General features: G+C 41.6%; 1 protein-coding gene across 5 annotated transcripts in view; it reads right to left on the bottom strand.

Annotated features, from left to right (window-relative positions):
* NFXL1 (nuclear transcription factor, X-box binding like 1) overlaps window positions 1-21,677 on the bottom strand; it is a 76,817-nt gene that overhangs the window by 4,830 nt on the left and 50,310 nt on the right. For all 5 annotated transcript variants that reach the window (XM_081208773.1, XM_081208774.1, XM_081208775.1 and 2 more), the window contains 5 exons: window positions 19,443-19,583; window positions 15,292-15,458; window positions 12,483-12,552; window positions 7,031-7,135; window positions 2,666-2,752 (listed from right to left, as the gene is read on the bottom strand). In XM_081208773.1, the coding sequence (XP_081064899.1) occupies window positions 2,666-2,752; window positions 7,031-7,135; window positions 12,483-12,552; window positions 15,292-15,458; window positions 19,443-19,583 (570 nt within the window). The remainder of the gene's footprint in view (window positions 1-2,665; window positions 2,753-7,030; window positions 7,136-12,482; window positions 12,553-15,291; window positions 15,459-19,442; window positions 19,584-21,677) is intronic.

Genomic DNA, 21,677 nt, shown 5'->3' with positions numbered 1-21,677 from the left:
CTCATAGTTCGCCTTCATTACATACCTTTAGGCGTCAGGCAAAAATGTTTCTCTATCACCATGCCTTGGGCTGATTAACATTCTATGGCCTTTACAAGGTGTTTGTGGGAGTGGGGTATAATTGTTTTGTTTTGTTTTGTTTTATTATGCATTTTGTGTTCTCATTTTTTATTTTTATGTTGTGAACCACCCTATATTGTTCAGATGAAGAGTGGTAAAAATTTTTTAATTTATCATCATTGTCATATCTGTCGCCCTGTTTCCAAACCAAACTAATGCTATGCTTGCAGACAGACTGAAACATTTCCTTTTTCACATTCCAACTCTTTTCCATCTACAAAATACTGACAGTCTCCCATCATACACCTGTACTAGGACTCCCCTCCATTCATGCATAATTTGCATTTTTACAGTTTTTCCCTCACCCATGCTCAGGTAGCCAAAATTACACACGTGACTTTTTGCCCAGTTTTTTTTAGTTAGCCAACGGCCATCAACTGGGCATAATAAATTGTTCAAAAACATGATAAAAAACAAGACACCCAGCCTTCTACACTACACCAATACTAACAAACAATAGTACATTACACAAAGGAAAGGAAATGCTACAAATATTTGTAGTTTAACTCTGTACTTTTAACTCAGACTTAGCCTCCAGCTTCCCCCCATCCTCTTTCTTTCATCCCCATATTCATCACATTGGCAGTCAACCATGTGGGATTTGGCCCATTACTTTTTAATAGAAAGGACTGCAGCTAGGAAGCTGGCTAAATAAAATATGATATGATGGGTCTGGGCTGTCAGTAGGAAAACCAATATATCTTATTCTCCCCAGTCCTTTTTTTGTATCTCAGCCACTTTACTATACAGTGGTATCTCAGGTTACATACGCTTTAGGTTACATGCGCTTCAGGTTACAGATTCCGCTAACCCATATTACCTTGGGTTAAGAACTTTGCTTCAGGATGAGAACAGAAATCATGCTCTGGCGGCGCAGCAGCAGCAGGAGGCCCCATTAGCTAAAGTGGTGCTTCAAGTTAAGAACAGTTTCAGCTTAAGAACAGACCTCCGGAACGAATTAAGTACTTAACCCGAGGTACCACTGTACATACATTTCTATCCTGGATAGCTATACAGAACTGCACTTCAGCACTCTGGCTGTCCACACTTGATACCAGTGCTCCTCCAAGTCAACTGCCCTCTGAATCATCATGATCTAACTGCAGAAGGAAAGGTATTCATTCCTGTTAAGGGAATCACTCTTTTACACTTTGGATAATTAAGTTTTGTTACGTACGTGGAAGAGAACTTTCAACATCCAGTCTTGAGTAGAGGGGAGATATGTTATATGTATATTAATGTCTGCAAACAATTCAAGGAAATCTAAATCCAGAATACGTTGCCTCACCAGATCTATGGCTTTCTTTTCTCTTTGCATTACCAAAAAGTCAGGTGGAAATCTTATTACATTCTTTGCATATTATGTTTTATCAGTGTTGCACATGCTCTTATCTGTGTAAGCACATGTGGCTTTCGGCTCAATGCCTCCTGAAGATGCCAATTCTTACATCCCTTAACAGAGTTCCTTACTTTAATGTGTATTTTTTAATGTTTTTATGTATGTTGGAAGCCACCTGGAGTGGCTGGGGCAACCCAGTCAGATGGGCAGGGTATAACAACAACAACAACAACAACAACAGGATGCAAAATTGGCATCAGAAATGGCAATATTCAAAAGTGGTGAAACATGTCAACTTCCCAGGACACCCTGTAAGTGACCTTTGACTAGTTATCCTGGGTCAAGGAACTAAAAGGGACATGGCAATATGAAACAACTTAATTATAATACACCACGTCGTTCAATGTGATCACTTCTGGACTGAACACAGACAAAAATATTTTGGCACACTAAGTGTATTTGCTTACTGATGACAGGATGTCTGTGTTTATCAGCAGCTGCTTTGTGAATTTCCACTGTTAATTATAAAACCTTCGTTGTCTACCCTTTTCTGCATGTTGTTTCTAGTTGACCCCGCTGTTTGCAATCCCTCTCCCCAACTCAGGATAACACCATGTATCTAATGAAGGGGACTGCAGTCCGCTTATGCCAAAACAAATTTCATTAAAGTGCCACAAAACGCCTTGTTCTTCTTGATGCAACTTGCTCTCATATCCAGCCAAGTAGTCATCAAGTGGTAAGAGATCAAGAGAAGCATGTGCGCACACATGAGCATTAAACTAGTTATCAGATTTTTGGAACTTTAAATAGATGTATTCATTACACTATCCTAACTTCAAATTAACAAACTGAACAAGGCAGGGCAACCCATTTCATGCCCCCTGGGCCCCAACTGAATGAATGTGTACCTTCTTCAAGAAACATTCCAAACTGGGGGGGAAAGGTAGGAAGCAAGAGACATAAGCAACATTATTCTAATACAGCACGTGTAGAGGCTCATAGTATTAACAGTTTATCATAAACAGCAAGGCAAGATGACAAACTTTCCACAATACATAAAAAGCAAAGTTTAACATGTAACAGCTGTTGAACAGGGAACATCGGATTTAATTGCATTCTATTTCTTGCACAATAATTTTAGAAAATAACTCTGCATGAGTCTCTTGAAGCAATGAGAATATATTGCAACCACAGAAGGAAAATTACCTCAGAAGCTTTCCGTTTCATTTCCTTGCACACAGTGTCACATTCTAACGTAACTAGGTCTCCTCGAACCTTACTGCACGGCAGCTCCTAGAAAAATAACAAAATATATTATTTTTCTTCATTAGCCTGATCGCGAAACACACACGCCTAAACACTGTTTCCTATATAATCGAAGAATCCTTCTCTTGTCATTTAGCTTGCAAACCATTTTTTCCCAGTAGTAAAGGAATTACAAATAAAAACACTCATCACGAGATACGTTCACACCATAACCAACATTTATGTGACAAGCGTTTTGTAAATACGACATACAGTGGTGCCCCGCAAGACGAATGCCTCGCAAGACGAAAAACTCGCTAGACGAAAGGTTTTTGCGGTTTTTGAGCTGCTTCGCAAGACGAATTTCCCTATGGGCTTGCTTCGCAAGACGAAAACGTCTTGCGTTTTTTGCAAGTTTGTTTCCTTTTTCTTAACACCGTTAAGTTGCGACTTGACTTCGAGGAGCAACTCATAGAACGCGGTGTGGTAGCCTTTTTGAGGTTTTTGGTGGTTTTTGAAGCTTTTCCAAAACTTTTCCGACACCGTGCTTCGCAAGACGAAAAATTCGCTAGACGAAAAAACTCACGGAACGCATTAATTTCGTCTTGCAAGGCACCACTGTACACTCTTGTAAACTACCTTTGGAGGTGGACAAATGAATAACTTCAAAATAAGCTCAGGTGGTGGGAAGTTACTGCCCCCCAGATGTTAAGGGAACAAGGCAACTATACCTTAAAAGAAGTGGAAGAGGAGGGCAAATGTAGAAGCAATAAAGGTAAAGGTAAAGGACCCCTGGACGGTTGAGTCCAGTCAAAGGCGACTATGGGGTTGCAGCGCTCATTTCGCTTTCAGGCTGAGGGAGCTGGCGTTTTTCCACAGCCAGCTTTCTGGGTCCTGTGGCCAGCATGACTAAACCACTTCTGGCGCAATGGGACACTGTGACAGAAGCCAGAGCACACGGAAACACCGTTTACCTTCCCGCTGCAGCAGTACCTATTTATCTATTTGTGTTGGTATGCTTTGGAACTGCTAGGCTGGCAGAAGCTGGGACAGAGCAGCAGGAGCTCACCCCGTCACATGGATTCGAACTGGCGACCTTACGTTTGGCAAGCCCAAGAGGCTCAGTGGTTTAGACCAAAGCGCCACCCGTGTCCCTGGATGCAGTATAGTAAGATCCCAAAGAACACAACAAAAAACTACTTTCATGTGTGAAGTCATTTCTTGAAGTAGCACAGACACTAAACCTTGATGTTCTTGCAAAAAACAACAACAAACCAGTTAAAGGACTGAGGATAAGCCACTGGTTTGTACGTTTCCTTCTTGGAATGAATTGAACCAGTATACAGTTAAATTACCGTATTTTTCGCCCCATAGGACGCACCGGCCCATAGGACGCATCACGTTTTTTGGGAGGGAAATAAAGGAAAAAAAATTTATTTCCCCCCCAGGCGCTTGTGGGGCAGGCAGCGGGGAGAAGCGCTCTTCTCCCTGCCGCCCGCCTTCAGATTAGGTCCGGGGACAGCGTGGAGACGCGCTGCGCCTCCCCACTGTCCCCGGAGCTTGTGGGGCTGGCGGCGGGGTCTCCCCGCCGTCAGCCTCCAAACCACTTCGGGAGACAGCGGGATGGCGGCGTTCCGCCGCCCTCTGTCCCCCGACCTTGTGGGGCTGGCGCTGGGGCTCTCCTGAAGCCTGGAGAGCGAGAGGGGTCGGTGCGCACCGACCCCTCTCGCTCTGCAGGCTTCAGTGAAAGCCTGAATTCGCCCCATAGGACGCACAAACATTTCCCCTTCATTTTTGGAGGGGGAAAAGTGTGTCCTATAGGGCGAAAAATACGGTATAAACCTATAGGAGTATTTGCCACAGTTAAGATGTAGCTAGGATACATCTTAGGTTGCTTTTTAATAGTCTCTGCATTCATGAGAACACACTACATTAAGAAAAAGCCCTACTATAAGTACTATCTCATCAATTTTGATACCCAAAATAGGACTTGGGGGGGGGAGTGCCAAGGAATCTTTTCTCTCTGTCACAAGACTTTAACGCTTTAGGTTACGAATTACATAAATCAGATGGTTATAAAATTCAGCACAATCCTACATTTCATTGAGATTTGAATAGCTGCTTTTCTTTCAATAATAAATGAAATTAGTTAAGCATCTGATATCTAGCTCAGATTGTTTTAGATGGAAATTTGTAAGCCGCCCTGTGAGTCTGCTGGGTAGGAAAGCAAAGGTAAAGTAGACTTTTCCAAAATGTACTTCTCGCCACTGAACATTTAATACATGGTAACTGACTATTCACATAACACAAAGCAACAGTCCAGTTGTCTTTCTAACCAAGCAGAGTTCGTTGAAGTGCTAATGAGCAATGAGCTTTCTCTTCATTGCTGCCTGGCTTCAGAACAGACTTGCTCATTTTTTAAACCACATTTCTCCCGACGTCCAAATTGGGAAACTGAACTTTAACTAGGAAGCCTGGTCTAAATTTGGGCATAAAGGGAGTGCTTGAACTTGTCTTCATGATTTCTTGGACTGGGGAATTTACATCTGAAAAATACATTTTTCAAGGCATGTATTCAGAGTTTAACCTTGAGAACCTAATGAAAGCAATAACTGTACTACAAAGACTAAGAGGTTAAAGGTTTCCCTATTGATCTATTTTTTAGATTTTCTTTTTTTGTATGTCATGTGGGTGCTCCTTCTCTGAATAAGAAACTCTTCTCTTCACATACTGAAATTACACAACTCTTCGCTTCACAACTCCAGCCAAGTATATGCTTTTCTCACTGAAGTGGATAAGCAAGCCAAATTCAGAATATTCCATTAGCCTTCTTACAAACACTAATAAAGAGATTAAAACTCTTTTGTGAGTGAGGAGCTTGGACTAGTGCCTTTGGACTAAGTTTCACCTTGTCTCTCCCCTTTCCCTGGTAACACCAGTCTAAAATACCCACATCTCTTTGGGTTGATCCAGCCAGTGTTCAACTCTTCTATGTCACATTGATTTGAGTGGTGAAGCTAAACTTAAATTCTCCAACACGGAAATGGACTTACATTTTGTGTTCTTTATTGTGCATTAACCAAGCAGCTGACTTTCCAGCATTTCCTACATGAGCCTTATATTTGATAGAAGGTGCTGCAATTAACACGAGACGTTTTAGGGACAGGCTCTAATCAGGTATGCGTACAAATAAGATAGGGGAATATGAAAGCAGACATATATGTAAGAGAGAGAGAGATGGGTCCCATGTTGCAGACATGGATTATGTGAGCATCTCAGATCCCAAAAGATGACGTTATACACTGTTTGTTACATTTATAAATTGCGTTTCCTCAAAAAGCCAGCCGCTACTTGTGCCAAGCAATTCTTCTTTTTCAGAAAAGGGTTATTAAAAATGAAACTTATTGCTTTCTGGCAAAAAAATTAATAATGTCATGTAAGAGGAAGTCATTTGTCCATTATACTGTCTGCTTCAGGGGTGATGATGACACCACAGTTGCACTGAGACTACAAGAAAGTCTTCTGTAAAATGCATTAGGGATTCACAAGTTTAACAACTGTTCTTGATCCAGTTTTTTATGTAATTAAATATGCCTTTTCCTGATTACTGACCAGGAAAACGTATTTCCTCTTCTTACTCTGGACTAGTCATACTTGAGCTAAACTATACCGTATATTTCCCAGGATAGTTCTGAAGTCTGAACACATTTAATTCAATTAACTGCGCAATGATTTCTTTTAAGGCTATGATATCTAAGCAACCATTTTCACTCTAAAATCCCCTTGTGTTATAAAGGTAGAAATTCCATAGTATTTGCCCCATTTCAGAATTATATTTGCATCACTGAAGTTCATGGGAATTTTGGAATTCACATTAGGGGGGAAAATTGTTTATCCATTTTTCAGAGATGATTTATCAAGGTGGCTCACATTAAATGTTAAATTATTTTTAAATAATTTCAATATCTAAAACGTAAAAAACTAGCAAAAGTTATGTGGAACTAGCACCCACTGTTATATCTTAGACGTCAGGTAAAGACATTTTTATTTTCTCAGATATTTTAAAAACTGGAAGGATGTTGCGTCTTAAATACCAAAAAGTTTTCACTCTGCCATTTAACTGATACACAATTTGCGCCCTCAGTTTGTTGATTTTAATAGTTTTATCCTATATAACTTACTGCTTTAACACATACCACGAATCCATCCTGGGTCAGATATTATGAAGAGTGGTATAACAATATCATAATTTTTAAAAAATTGAATAAAATTATCAATCAAATATTTTAATAGAAAAGTACAGATTTCAGAAGAGTATGAAATTACCTTTTTGAGTCTCTTGCAAGGACACCTGACTTTAACCTTCTGGTTGCAATTCTGAGGACAGTCGGAAGAATGACAGATCTCTTTACATCGATGACCACAGGACAACTGTAACATGGGGTGGTGGAAAGAAAATGATACTCTGAAATTGAGCACCAGTACGACTCTTGAGTGGTATTCTGCTAAATAAATGCTTTGTTACTGTTGACTTGCGTTTGCTCCTTACATATTTATTCTGCTCCTAATCCTTGAAGATTTTGGAAGCTATGATGCAAAGATACCTTCTATACAATTAATGCAACAATTGCATTTCTGTCTTGTCATTTGTCATGCTTTATCTAGCATGACCGCTGTTCAGAATGTAGTTGCTCAAATGTCAAAATGTCTACTGGATTCCAACATCAAAGATAAGCAATCCGGCTCCCAACTCTGCACCCACCTCAAACATGTCTAACCTATACAGTTGTACCTTGGAAGTGAAACAAAATCCTTTCCTGAAGCCCATTCAACTTCCAAAACCAAAGCATGGCTTCTGATTGGCTGCAAAAAGCCCTTGAGTATCTCCCCACACCATGGCACTATCTCAGGACTTCCTGCATTCAGTGAGAAGGACTGAAAGGGCTTCTAACATTCCTTAAACCTGCACATGTTCGCCCCAAATGCCTGAATGTGGCCATTCTGGGAGGATTGCGATAAAGCATCCATTATTTCCAGTATGCTTTTTCTAAAACTGAAGTAACAAGTTTTGTTTCTCAAAACTATGAAACAAACACAAAGAAAGAAAACTGTAAGCACTTTCAGATACTTTTAAAAGAGTATTTTTAAAAAACAAACAAACTCAGAAGCAAGGACCTAAACTTTGCATTGGAGTTCATGATTTATAGAGATGATTTTGTTTCCTGTAGGTTGGGGAGAATTTTTTTATCTGGAGAGCCTCATTTTTAATGTGAATTTGCTTTTGCAGACTGCTCTTAGGGGGGAAATGTCACAGGGGCCATAATTATTTTAATATTTAGGATGTCTGTTTTTGACATTTTCAGTTTGCTAGTAAATGTATTTTTACGTTAATAAATCAAGAAGACTACTTGCATTATACAATACATGATATAACCAAATGTATAACCAGATGGGGGTATATAAATGCTTTCAAGTTCAAATTTATGTTTAGGTATCAGCATCTGCACATTTATCCAACAAATTTTTAATACAGTGATTTTTGCTTCCATGGGCCGATTCAAACATGGTCCTGAGCATACATGCAATAGTCAGGTGGACACAGTGGAGCACCCAGAATTCAGCTCAACATGCTCCCACACAGTTCATGTAAACCAGGACAGACTCCTTCCGCACTGAGAGGAAAAGTGGGTAGCCAACAGGGTTTATGGGATATCATCCCCAGTGTGGCTTATCTGATACTTAAGTTAATATCTTTTTGTCACCACATAAAGAAAGACTTTTCTATTCTCCTAGGATTTTTAAACCATCCATTAATTCTTGGGAGCAATTAATTTTAGCTGAGTTGCATGAGTAAAAGTACCATATTTTTTGCCCTATAGGACGCACTTTCCCCCCTCCAAAAATGAAGGGGAAATGTGTGTGCGTCCTATGGGGCGAATGCAGGCTTTCGCTAAAGCCTGGAAAGCAAGAGGGGTCGGTGCGCACTGACCCCTCTCACTCTCCAGGCTTCAGGAAGCTATCCGCAAGCCTTGGGAGCCCGGCGGGAGTTCCCGCCGGGCTCCCAAGGCTTGCGGACAGCAGCCTGCAGCCCGAAACCCAGGGAGCACTCCGCTTGCGGATAGCAGCCTGTTCTGGGGGCTGGGGAAGCCCCAGCCCCGCGCCTGGGGGGGAAATATTTTTTTTATTCCCCCCCCCCAAAAAAACCTAGGTGCGCCCTATGGGCCGGTGCGCCCTATAGGGTGCAAAATACGGTAATAATAATTTATTATTTATACCCCACCCATCTGGCTGGGTTTCCCTAGCCACTCTGGGCGGCTCCCAACAGAATATTAAAAGCACAATAAAACATCAAACATTAAAAACTTCCCTAAACAGGGCTGCCTTCAGATGTCTTCTAAAAGTCTGATAGTTGTTTATTTTCTTGACATCTGATGGGAGGGCATTCCACAGGGCGGGTGCCACTACCAAGAAGGCCCTCTGCCTGGTTCCCTGTAACCTGACTTCTCGCAGGGAGGGAGCCATCAGAAGGCCCTCAGCGCTGGACTTCAGTATTATATTATATTGTATTAATTGTATTATTTATATGCTGCCACTCTGGGCAGCTTCCAGCAAAATATAAAAACAAAATAAAGCATTAAACATCAAACATCATTCTCAAATATTTCACCATGACTTTCTAAGTCAGCCGTGGTTTTTGTGTGTGGCTTTTTTAAAAAAATGTAATGCTAACATTTTCTTATAGCAAGCTTTAATTCACATTGTTTGGAACTTAAGCATAAAATAATATGACTCAAATCACATGCCACATTCGGCCCGTCAAAACAATATTCTATTCACTGCTCAAGAAACAAGCATTTCTCTGACATACTGTGTGCCTTATACAGTATATTTTTATAGCTTTACATCAAAGTGATAAAAAGCAAAATAAATACTCTGAAAGAGCACAGTGTCTAATAACTTAGCAGTAGGCTGGTTCAGATGCCACGCTAAACCATAGCTCAACAATATGACAATGAGCCGAGGCTCCCATGAGGCTTACACATTCCCCACATTTGTATTTGATCCATCTGATGACTGGGGAGAGGGTGATTTGTATCTCCATGAGGGCGTTGAGGTTTAAACCTCTCAGTCTACCCTATCCCTGAATGTAGACAAACAATCCAACTTCAAACAATAGTTTATGAAGATACTTGCTTTTTTGCTAACCACAGTTAAGAATAAACACAGTTTAGGGTTCAGACAACACATTAAAAATGTGGTTAATCTAAAATGCAAGCTTCAAATCTCTTTGCAGCCACAACAGAAGGAGTAAAGAGTAAAATGCAAGCATGGAGAGCGACTAGATTGATTCTCATAACACTGGAACACAACTACTGCCTATTTTTATTTAACAATTTATACACTGTATTTTAGGGTGCAATTGCCCATTTAAGGTGATGGGACAAAATGTCATAAAAAGCAAAATACCTATAAAACATAATACCATCTAATTAAATTTACGTTACACTGCCTTGAATTCCATAATAGCAAAAGGTCAGCAATAGTTGCTGCTTCTATAAACTTTCTGTTATAGGACACTGAAAGTTTTGCCTCTGGCAGCATCAAAGTTTGCTTGATCCCTAAAGCGAAAGGGAGAGGGACGCTAAAAAGGTATCATTTGCACCAGACAGTGAAAGCTCCTTCTTTGCTTAGTACTACTGTAGCCAAACAAATGTCTCAAAACCTCACATTTTTAAAGAATTATTATTATTATTAAATTTTTAATTGGATTGTTTAAATAAATAAAAATGTAAATGCTAAGTTTCTTTTAAAACTTAAAACCAGGTTTATTTTAAATAACATGGAAATAAACTTAGACCACTCTTGCTTTTAAACGCTAGCCTCGTAGCTATAGGGAGCCAGGAATTCCATGCAGCTGCATGAGCGTGTTAGTAGAGGAAGTGATGGCTCCAATAGGCTTAGGGAGGAAAGCCTTCTATTGTAGCCTAGTTGTTACAGAGGTGGGTGATATTCCTGGCTGGCGAGGGGAAAACTGTGGCTAGTAGGGAAAGGGTCTACTCAGTGGCAAAAACCTTATTTATTTCCCCAGGCTTTAAGATCTGACCTCTTTAATTTGTCCAAGCCTAACTGCTAGGGACAGGGAAGTGTGTGTGTGTACGCGTGAATACACAACTGTGGTGTGTGCTTGGTGACCATGACCGTTTCTCTGGTTTGTAAATCTGCCCATGAGCCCCAAAAGGTTGGTGACCTCTGGTTTAGAGATTAACAAGTGTTTTGCTTTTCTCCCCAAGTGCTAATGGGAAGAGTTAATTTCCCCTTGCCAGCAAGAAAGAGAAAATAAACCCTGCATGTTCTGGCCTTAAACTCTTCCGTTTTGTAACAAATGTACACTTTTCTGTGCATTCTCCAATTTCCATTTCGAGGTTAACAGTAGGGTTAATGTACCCTTCTAATAAGCCCCCAAAACTTACTTGTTAATAATAATAATAATAATAATAATAATAATAATAATAATAATAATAATAATAGTCTGCTGGGTGCTGGTGAAGGTGGGACAAAGCACTCCATCCCTCATCCTCATGCACCTGCCTGGAATTCCTGGTTGCCTGTTGTTACAAGGCTAGTTTCTTAAGTACACAAGCTAAGAAAAGTAAAGGTAAAGGACACCTGGATGGTTAAGTCCAGTCAAAGGTGACTATGGGGTTGTGGTGCTCATCTCGCTTTCAGGCCAAGGGAGCTGGCATTTGTCCACAGACAGCTTCTGGGTCATGTGGCCAGGATGACTAAGCCACTTCTGGCGCAACGGAACACTGTGGCGAGTGCCAGAGCGCAGAGAAACACTGTTTACCTTCCTGCTGCAGTGGTACATATTTATCTACTTGCACTGGCATGCTTTCAAACTGCTGTTTGGCGGCAGCTGGGACAGAGCAATGGGAGGTCACTCTGTTGCAGGGATTCAAACTGCTGACCTTCTGATTGGCAAGCCCAAGAGGCTCAGTGGTTTAGACCAGTGTTTTTCAACCACTGTTCCGCGGCACACTAGTGTGCCGCGAGATGTTGCCTGGTGTGCCGTGGGAAAAATTCGAAAGATTTTTTTTTTTTAAAAAAGTCAAATTTTCGCCCACTAGGCGGGCGCTGGACTGTGTCCACCCTATTTTCCATCCATCCTGGGTGGGGATCAGATTGGATGGGATCGGATGAGAGCGGACAGGCGGTCCGCTCTCATCCGATTCCCCATAGAGAGCAGCGGGGCTCTGACATCTCCCTCTCTGCACACAGTGGTGGTGTGCCTCGTGATTTTTTTTCATGAAACAAGTGTGCCTTTGCCCAAAAAAGGTTGAAAAACACTGGTTTAGACCACAGCACCACCCGCATCCCTTTTACAAGCTAGGTAGCATGCTTATATTCAAATTACCCAATATTATTCAAGTTATTACTTAAGAGGAAATTAGTATCTACAAGTTTTTTATGTTATTAAATCATTTTTTATTCATCTTGCATAACACATATATCAGAATAATATATTTTTTCTCTATTCTTCCCTACCAGTTTAAAGAACGACAACAACAACAACGAACCACCACCAGAGTTTTGCACAGTGAAAATTGTGGTATAAAAGCACACTTGCAAATGGGAATACACACTTAAGTACCTCATGTGATTTTGCCAGTGTTTAACAAGTAAAAAAAAACCACAAAAAATAAATTTTAAGAAGGGGGGGGGGATTGCAGTACTTATTAAATATTCCCCAAATATTTTTAATTCATATATAACTTACCTCTTTTGGACACTGATTTTTGCAGGAACTCAGTTCATCTTTTTCCTTTAAGTCAGCACAGGTGATTTTTCTGAAGAAATAAGAGTTAAATCGAGAAAGACAACAACATTTAAAAAGGAGTTAAAATGAACAAGTACACACTGTTTACAAAGTGCGTGAGAGAGCACATCCTGTCAAATAAAGGCAACATGTCACGCATCTGAGAAAGTGGGTTTTAATAAACAAAAGATTATGCCGTAATACATTTGTTAGTATTTAAGATGCCACCAAACTCGGTTGTTTTCATCTTTGTTAAGTAGCTCATAAAAACGGTAGTACTTTGTTCTTAAAAGTCTGCATTATATTGGGGGACGTTTGAGCACAACACTAATGCATGCTATTATTGCTCTTGCCACTTTGCCGACAGCTGAACGGGGCTCATTAGCAACCCAATGTTTACTAAATGATTTCTTCTAATGAAAAAAATGCCTTGCATGCCACGTATGTGTCACTTAGCCCCCAAACCAAATGTGATGGCAGCATAGCTTGTGGGTTGGAAAAGCTTAGACTTTTGCTTTGCTTCCTTAGGTGCAGGCTGGCCCGGTTCCTTAGGCACTAGAAAGAAGTCAGTATAGAGCACAGGTGGCAAAATGAAAATATTGCACTTAGAATGTGGGAAGAAACCCACTGAAACAGGCACCGCCGATCCCCCAATGCACACAGAGAAGGCAATAATTAGCTGCAGCCATGCAGCACACCTAGATCTGTCTGTCTGTCTGTCTGTCTGTCTGTCTGTCTGTCTCTCTCTCTCTCTCTCTCTCTGTCTCTCTCTCTCTCTCTCTCTCTCTCTCTCACACACACACACACACTTGGAGTGCTGTTGGAAGTAGGAAGTAAATAGCAGAAGTTGTCAGCAGAAGGTGACCTTTTCGGCTTAACTGTTGAGTGGCAATAGCTTACGCTGGAAACTGTTGTGTAATCCAGCCCCAAGGAAGCGGAAAGTGGCCGTTGCACTTTAAAGTAGCTGGATCGCCTGTTTGGAGGCGGAAAGTCCCCTAACAGCTGTCTCATGGCCAGAGCCAATTGCGGGTTCACGCAGGAGCGATCTGAGGCAGTAAAGACGGCATGCCCTAGAGCAGCAGCTGACGTGCGGCCACTATATGCCGCAGCCAATCAAATTTTGTCCATGCCGCTGCTCCGCTGACAGCAATGGCGGACGCGCAGAAAATGGCCAGCGGCTTCTCCCAACTGGCAACTGTCTCCTCAGAAAGTACAGTGGTACCTCAGGTTACATACCCTTCAGGTTACATACGCTTCAGGTTACAGACTGTGCTAACCCAGAAATATTACCTCGGGTTAAGAACTTTGCTTCAGGATGAGAACAGAAATCGTGCTCCGGCGGCACAGCAGCAGCGGGAGGCCCCATTAGCTAAAGTGGTGCTTCAGGTTAAGAACAGTTTCAGGTTAAGAACAGACCTCCGGAACGAATTAAGTTCTTAACTCGAGGTACCACTGTATAGGAAAGGGACAGCCAGTAGAAAATACAGCAAAGCGAAGAAGGAATTATACACAGAAACAGAAAGGCACAATACGACTAAGGAGAAAGCAGAGAGAGAAAGACAGAGTTTTGTTTTGTTTTGTTTTTTCTGGAAAAGCAGGGAAAGAAAGATGACAAGACAGAGACAGTGTGTTAGCACAGACACGCTGCGGCAACAAATAGAAATAGGGAAAGACTGCAGAAGAGAAACACTTAACTGATGGAAGAACAGAGAGCCAGGAGGAACAAACTGCTTTTACCAAGGCGGGAGAGAGAAAAACTGAGATGCACTGAACCCGGGCTTGTGGTTCCGCTCTCTTCAGAGAAACCATAAGCTATAACCATGGTTTGTCTGGAGTAAGCTAAACCATGACCCAGACAATGTGCAAAGCCAAATCATAGCTTAGCTTAGCACAGCAGAACAACCAGAACAAAGTAGCTGCAATCTCCCCATCAGGAGCCAAGATGCTTGCATTAAACCATGGTTTGGTTTAGTGTTACACGTGACTGAGGTCAATGTGTGTTCAGTAAATACGCTCTTATGACAGGGGGAAAGCACATTATCTCAGAATGGTTAGCATATGTGGTGCTTATGTCAACATCTGGGCCTCTTCACAGAGGCGGATTTAGAGGAGGGCAACTGGTTTGCGCTCACTGGGCACCAAGCTGGGAGGGAACAGCAGGGAACATCACAACAATGACTTAGGAAAGGAAGGGTGGGAGGGGCAAATTTTTGCATCACACAGGGCACCACAGAAAGCCCAAAGTCTGCCACTGTTGCTCAACACCATGCCAAGATATGCCAGCAACATGGATTTGGAGCAAGATCCTACAAGCTGGCTGTCCAATGGGCCAAAAGTCCCTGCTACTTTACTGGCTAGCATGATCTCCAGGGCAAACATTTTCCACACCTCCTTGTGTCTTTCTCTCTTGGTTAGAATTGCTCAAACAAGCCTCAGGTTGCACCAGTTTCTCAGGATTTCTCTTCCCAGCATTCCAGTAGGTAGTCTGCAGAATCCCCTTCAGGAATGGCTCTAACTGCATGTGGCAAGGCAGTTGCTAAAACCAGCCTGCCAGCATAGGAACGCTATGGATATGGATATCATGTGCAGATGTTGGAAAGACCAAGCAGGCAGACACAGTTGCCTCCAAGCCAGTTTAAATAGGCTTTTTGCTGCATCCATTTCCAACATCCCAGAAGAAAGGAAGGGGGGAGAAAAGCTCTTCCCTAAGGCAGCATACACACTGCATAGTATTTTCAAAGCTGAAGCAGAGCCTCCTTTAATTACTTACATGCATTCAATGTACAAGCTTGTGAGTTTGCAGTGACACTTCATCCGTATCATCTGGGCACATGGTGGGCAATCTCCAGGGTGGCAAGGCAGGGGGCATGAATGAGGGCACCCAGGTGGTCGTGGCTTGGAGCATTCTTCTTCACACTGAGAACATTCTTGACCTGCCTAGTAACACGGGAAAATGAACTGGTGGAATTATTTGTTCTTTGGACAATTTATTAGTTTAATAACACTTCTTTTTTAAAAAAACAAACAAAACAAAACATGGTTGCACTTGGTTAAGTAAACAAACCTAATTACCTTTTTTTTTTAAAAAAAGGAAGGCAAATCACAAAGTCAAGCTGCAATGTTTCAAAAGTACACAGAAAACAAGGGTATAAAAATAGCACACTATTCTCATTTCTAGGAGTCACACAGAGCAGCTTCATAGGTTACTCAGAACTGCAGGCAACCAACAGAACTTTCTTTCACGGTCATCTGGCAGCGCTTCCTCGTTACATACGAAGCCCCCCCCCCCAATCATAGCAAAATATACCTGCAAGATCCCTTCCCTGTTGCTAACTGTGGCTTCTGCAGTTGGCTAGAATACAAGTTTTAAAAAATGCAAATGAACAGTAAGCTAAAGGTAATACAGAATTACTCTGTAATTGCACCTTCACACAACGAACTCAGGTACCAAATGCCAATAGGACTGCAGCCCCAAGAAACTCAGAAACAAGAGGGAAACATCAAAAGATTTGGAGGATGCAACTGGGAAATGCAGAGTTTTCAGAAGTACATTAAAAAAAACACCACCTTCCAAAAACAGCCCGTGAGGACTGAGAATGCTCAGCACCCACAGAACGTGGAACAGAAAAACGGAAAACTGGATGGAATGGTCTGCTGAAGGAAAGCGTGGCTGACTGGCTAGCACCCTAAACAGGAGCACACCTATTAGGAGGCAATTAAATACGGCAACGTTTTGTTGCAGGTTGTCATGCCACCCACCCACCCCAAATCCTACCTCTGCCATGAGATGCTCAGGCACTGCCCACACTCCCTCTTAACAGGATGGACAGGTCTGAGCTGGGTTTTTGATGGGTATTTCTAAAACTCCCTTTTATTCCTGCTGCCACCACAGATAATATTTATCTGACTACTCCACCCTAGTGTACCTAAATAAACAGTGTGTGGTATAATGCAATAATTTATTAAACGGAAATAATCAACAAGGACTGTCTGATTACTTGGGTGTACATAAGCGTACGGTTTCAGCCTTTATCTTATTTGTCACTTTATTAAATAGACAGTAATGGTTACTGTAATAGGTAATGGTAAAGGGACCCCTGACCATTAGGTCCAGTCATGGCCGACTCTGGGGTTGCGGCGCTCATCTCGCTTTATTGGCCAAGGGAGCCTGCGTACAGCTTCCGGGTCATGTGGCTAGCATGACTAAGCCGCTTCTGGCGAACCAGAGCAGCACACGGAAATGTCATTTACCTTCCCACCGGAGCGGTACCTATTTATCTACTTGCACTTTGATGTGCTTTCGAACTGCTAGGTTGGCAGGAGCAGGGACCGAGCAACAGGAGCTCACGCCATTGCGGGGATTTGAACCGCCGACCTTCTGACTGGCAAGTTCTAGGCTCTGTGGTTTAACCCACAGCGCCACCCGCGTCCGGTTACTGTAATACTGGTGCTCTATTAATAAAGTAACCCTGCTCTTATACTATCGACCACAGACTCCCGGACTCCACACTAACTCCACTCTCCATGCAACTCTCAAACGAACTCTAACTGTCCCACGATCAAACTCCCCTTTAAACTCTCATCCGCTCACTACCATTCCAAACTCACTCCCCCCACCCTATTACCAAGCATTTAGCTAAATTCCTCTACTAAGATGCATTTACCTTAATTATTATTATTATTATTACATATGCATGCAGTATTATATACGAAACCACCAGAACACCACACAGGACCCTCTTGTCAGTCACAAGTAGCTGAGCTAGTCGGCACTGAATTTCAAAAGGGGAATTAGAACAAGAGCTGAAGTAAAGGTGGAGACTAAGCAAATGACATTTAATGCCACCAAATGTCAATCTCAAAAAGGTTAAAACGAACGAAATTGTTATGTGATTGTAACTATGGCATTTGAGCACAAAGCAAAACTTTTTCTTGCTTTTCACCTGCACAGTACCAAAAGACATTAATTTGAGTCATTAAGGCGTCACTGTTCAAATATATATTGGATTCAAGAAGTTTAAAAAAAAAACCCACAAAAAGCCAAAAATTACTACTCAAGAAAGCCTTCTGTTTTTAGTTTCTGCCATAAAGTACATAGTATCAAGGGCAGTGAATGACAGCACAACACACATCATTCATCAGTATGATTTCTGTACTTTTATAGTCTTCTTAGCAACAAATAATTTTTCGAGACAGGAATCTATTCAACAAACAGCTGAAAAGGAGCATGTTAGAGGAACGGATGCATATTCCTCACCACAGATAAGAGGACAATCTTTAAAGGTTAAATATCTTTATTTGTATCCACTGTAACTAGGTTTAACATTATTTCAGCGGGGCAATTTACTTAAGAGATTTTAGCCTCCTTTAGCACAGTGTCCAGGAAACAAGTCTGTTTCCACAAGTGGTTCAATTAAAAAAAAAAAAAACCTCATTAGGGAATGACAGTTATTTAGAGTCACACACACATAAAGGAAGTGAAGTTGCTTGCCAGCATTCATTCCATTAGGTGGGTTTGCCAAAGTCTTGTGCACCCCCCTCTCCCCAGCAACTGACTCTCCCCTCTCATCATATTATCTTCATAACAACCGTATGAGATAAGGTCAGGCTGAAAAACAGTGACTGACCTGGCTCATATGTCACGTTAAGACTAACTATGGATTACTGCAGGCATGGCCAAACTTGGCCCTCCAGCTGTTTTGGGACTACAGCTCCCATCATCCCTAGCTAACAGGACCAGTGGTCAGGAATGATGGGAATTGTAGTTCCAAAACAGCTGGAGGGCCACGTTTGGCCATGCCTGGTTTACTGGGACCATGTGAATGTGTGGGCTCCTGGGGAGGGGCTCACAGCCACTTTGCTCCCCCCCCCCCGGTCCTTTTCATTCCCACACCACGATGAGGTAAGCCAAAGTTTGTCATAGTGTTTTGCCCAAACCTGGGATCGTGGTTTCGCTCTCTTTACTAACCACAAGCTATAGTCAAAAATTTGATTATTAGGTAAAATAATGCATTTGATTATTAGGTAAAATAATGCAGATGTCAAAGGCTACAAATGAAACCAATGATTCTGAAAATATATGGCTTTTCTTTTATTTCATTTTGTGAATAGGGAAGACATCAGCTGGAGACTGCCAAAGACTCAGACGTTGTTGCTCTAGTTTTCTATATTGTACACATATTTATAAATATTACGTGAAACAAAAATGATCTAAATCAATACCAGATCAGTAATAAAAACAAAAATGGGTATCAGAAACTTAGAAAATTGTGCTGTATTGTTCTTTTTATTTGATGTTTATTTTGTTCTGGTATTTGTAGTTTAAACTGTCAGAAGCTAAATAATGATAAAACATTAGAATAAAGCCATATCCATTTCTTTATAACAAACAAAAAGGGCTTCCAATATTTTTTTTAAAAAACTGACTTCACATGTACACTGATGATGTCTGAACTGGCAATTGTTGCTGAGGAAAGAGGCCTTATGGGTTGTGGTGGATACCTGACATCTCTCCAGTCAACAGCTTAAAAAGTAGAGCAATAATGGTATAAGAAATAATTGTCACAATAGTAATATGAAGTGCTATTGCTTTCCATTTCATATATTTTGCTTGGCATTATCACACTATTAAAATTCCAACAAGGAACTTCCATGAACAGAAACCATGCAAGACTGTTACGTATTATTTCTGGATAAAATTTTAACTCCACAAAACTCCAGAATCCATTGAAGAATGGGCACATTTTATTATTTAATGTACAACCATGTGCTTTCTCACGCACAACCCTTGCCATTTAATATGGACAGTCAAACCTAACTGAACCATACACCAAAAACATTTAAAAGTGTCTGAGCTGGCTGCATTTTGCGGCACCTGAGATCAAGGTGTTTTTGCTGTGTTGCAAGAAAGGTCAAGCTTACCTTATGGACATCATTGTTACTATCTGTTTCAGTAACTTTATGGCATTCCTTCGTGCAAGTATGATTCTGGCAGTCAAGGAGCCTTCCACACAACCTTTTGCAGGAGTAGGGTCCCACAGCATGACATGCCAATGGACTAACCTGAAAGATGGAAGACAACATGTCTGGGGAACACTGTGGACAACTTTCACCAGTTTCCATAAAATAAGAATTAAAACTTGACCATGGGCACAACAGAATTACGAAACAGCATATGAAAACTCCATATCAATTCTGCTTTCACTAAGCATCCAAATCAGAACTGAAGATATTCCAGACAAGGCAGAAAATCCATAATTCTCTCTCTCTCTCTCTTTCTGAGACAGAAGGAAAAGTACAGAAACATGCACAAACAGGAACTGGGGTGAACTTGACATTTAAGTAATGTTGACAATAATTGGACTCCTCAAAGGTTTTCTGAAGTGTGGCAGATATATTGCTGGAGATCAGTGATTATGATGAAATACACATTCTAGAGTTTGCCCTCTGATAACTTGTTTTGGTATAAGGTTGTATTCTTGGAAACTATGCAATTGAAACTCTGGAAAAATATTCCCTTCAAAACTGCCACTAGCTTACATGTTTGCATTATAGGTTTTAAAATCCATAATAAAGGCAAAGGTGACCCCTGACCATTCGGTCCAGTTGTGACCGACTCTGGGGTTGCGGCACTTATCTCGCTTTATTGGCCAAGGGATCCGGCGTACAGCTTCCGGGTCATGTGGCCAGTATGACTAAGCCGCTTCTGGAGAACCAGAGCAGCGCACGGAAACGCCGTTTACCTTCCCGCCGGAGCAGTACCCATTAATCTACTTACACTTTGACGCGCTTTCGAACTGCTAGGTTGGCAGGAGCAGGGACCGAGCAATGGGAGCTCACTCCGTCACGGGGATTCGAACCGCCGACCTTCTGATCGGCCAGTCCTAGGCTCTGTGGTTTAACCCACAGCGCCACCCACGTCCCATTATAGGTTTTAAAATCCATAATAATACATGATAAAATAAGCTTGAACAGGCAAAATACAATTTTATACTTGTCTACTCACAAGTAAGTCAAACTGAGTTCACTTGGAGGTACTCTCAGGTAACTGTGTATAGGATTGCAGCCCTAGTTACAAACCTTAGCATCGACTACCCCATAAAATCCAGTAGATAACACATCCATCAGTTCAATTTGTCATGGGACAACTGAAACTTGTTAGTGTGGGATGATTCTGCATCAGGCAGTTAAGTCCAATCAGAATTAAGAAAATCCTCCAGAATTAAGAAAATTTGGGTATACATTGCCTCTTTTATCAGCTACATTCTTAAAAGTTTATATTCTAAAAAATCCAACAAAAACATGGCACTTATAGTCTGTATTTTCTCCAAGGAGCTCAAGGCAGCATACATGCCCCTATTGCTATTATTAATTATTATTATTAATTACGTTTTATATCTCCCTTTATCTGAATATCACAGGATAGTTTGCAATGTAAAACAGAAAAACATAGTAGCAAACCAAAACACCACCTACAACACAGTTTAAAAGGCCAATGATTGTTTAATTAGCCAAAGGCGTAGGAGAAGATGAATGTTTTTGCCTGGTGCCTAAATATATGTAATGAAGGCGCCAGGCAAGCCTCTCTGGGGAGAACATTCCACAAACTATCTTCTTTGGTAGGTAAAGCTGAGAAGTAGTGACTGTCCCAACCCAGTGGGTTTCAAGGCTTAGTGGGTATTTGAACCTGGATTTCCCTGGTCTTATACCTGTAGCAGGAACCCCCCCCCAATCATTCAGTTTGTACGAACTTCACACACACTCACACTCACATACTACATACGCTACGCTTCTGTTATAAATTCATAGAAAATCAACCATACATCGGATTTGCACTGTTCCACTTTTATTTTACTCCATGAAGGAAGGACTACAAAATGGGGAAGGTTTGATACAGAGCAGCCATAATCCCTTCAGCATACCAGCACATCCACAGGAGCCCTGCCCAGTTGCTATGCCAACCCTGATGGTCCTAGACAGAAGACCATCAAGATCACAAAGAACTTGCATATGGGAGTGGATTCAGCACAGACTGGAACAAAGGACAATAATCAGCTCTTCCCTCTGGGGGCAGGAAACTGCAAACTCCCCTCTGTCACCTGGAAAGTACTCATGGGGAGGGGGAAAGGGGGAACCAGCCAGGTGACAGGACACTCA

The sequence above is a fragment of the Podarcis bocagei genome (genome assembly GCF_964188305.1).
Source record: "Podarcis bocagei genome assembly, chromosome: 9".
Taxonomy (NCBI): Eukaryota; Metazoa; Chordata; class Lepidosauria; order Squamata; family Lacertidae; genus Podarcis; species Podarcis bocagei.
Note: the sequence above shows the minus strand (reverse complement) of the source record. Positions and strands in the feature narration are given on the sequence as shown.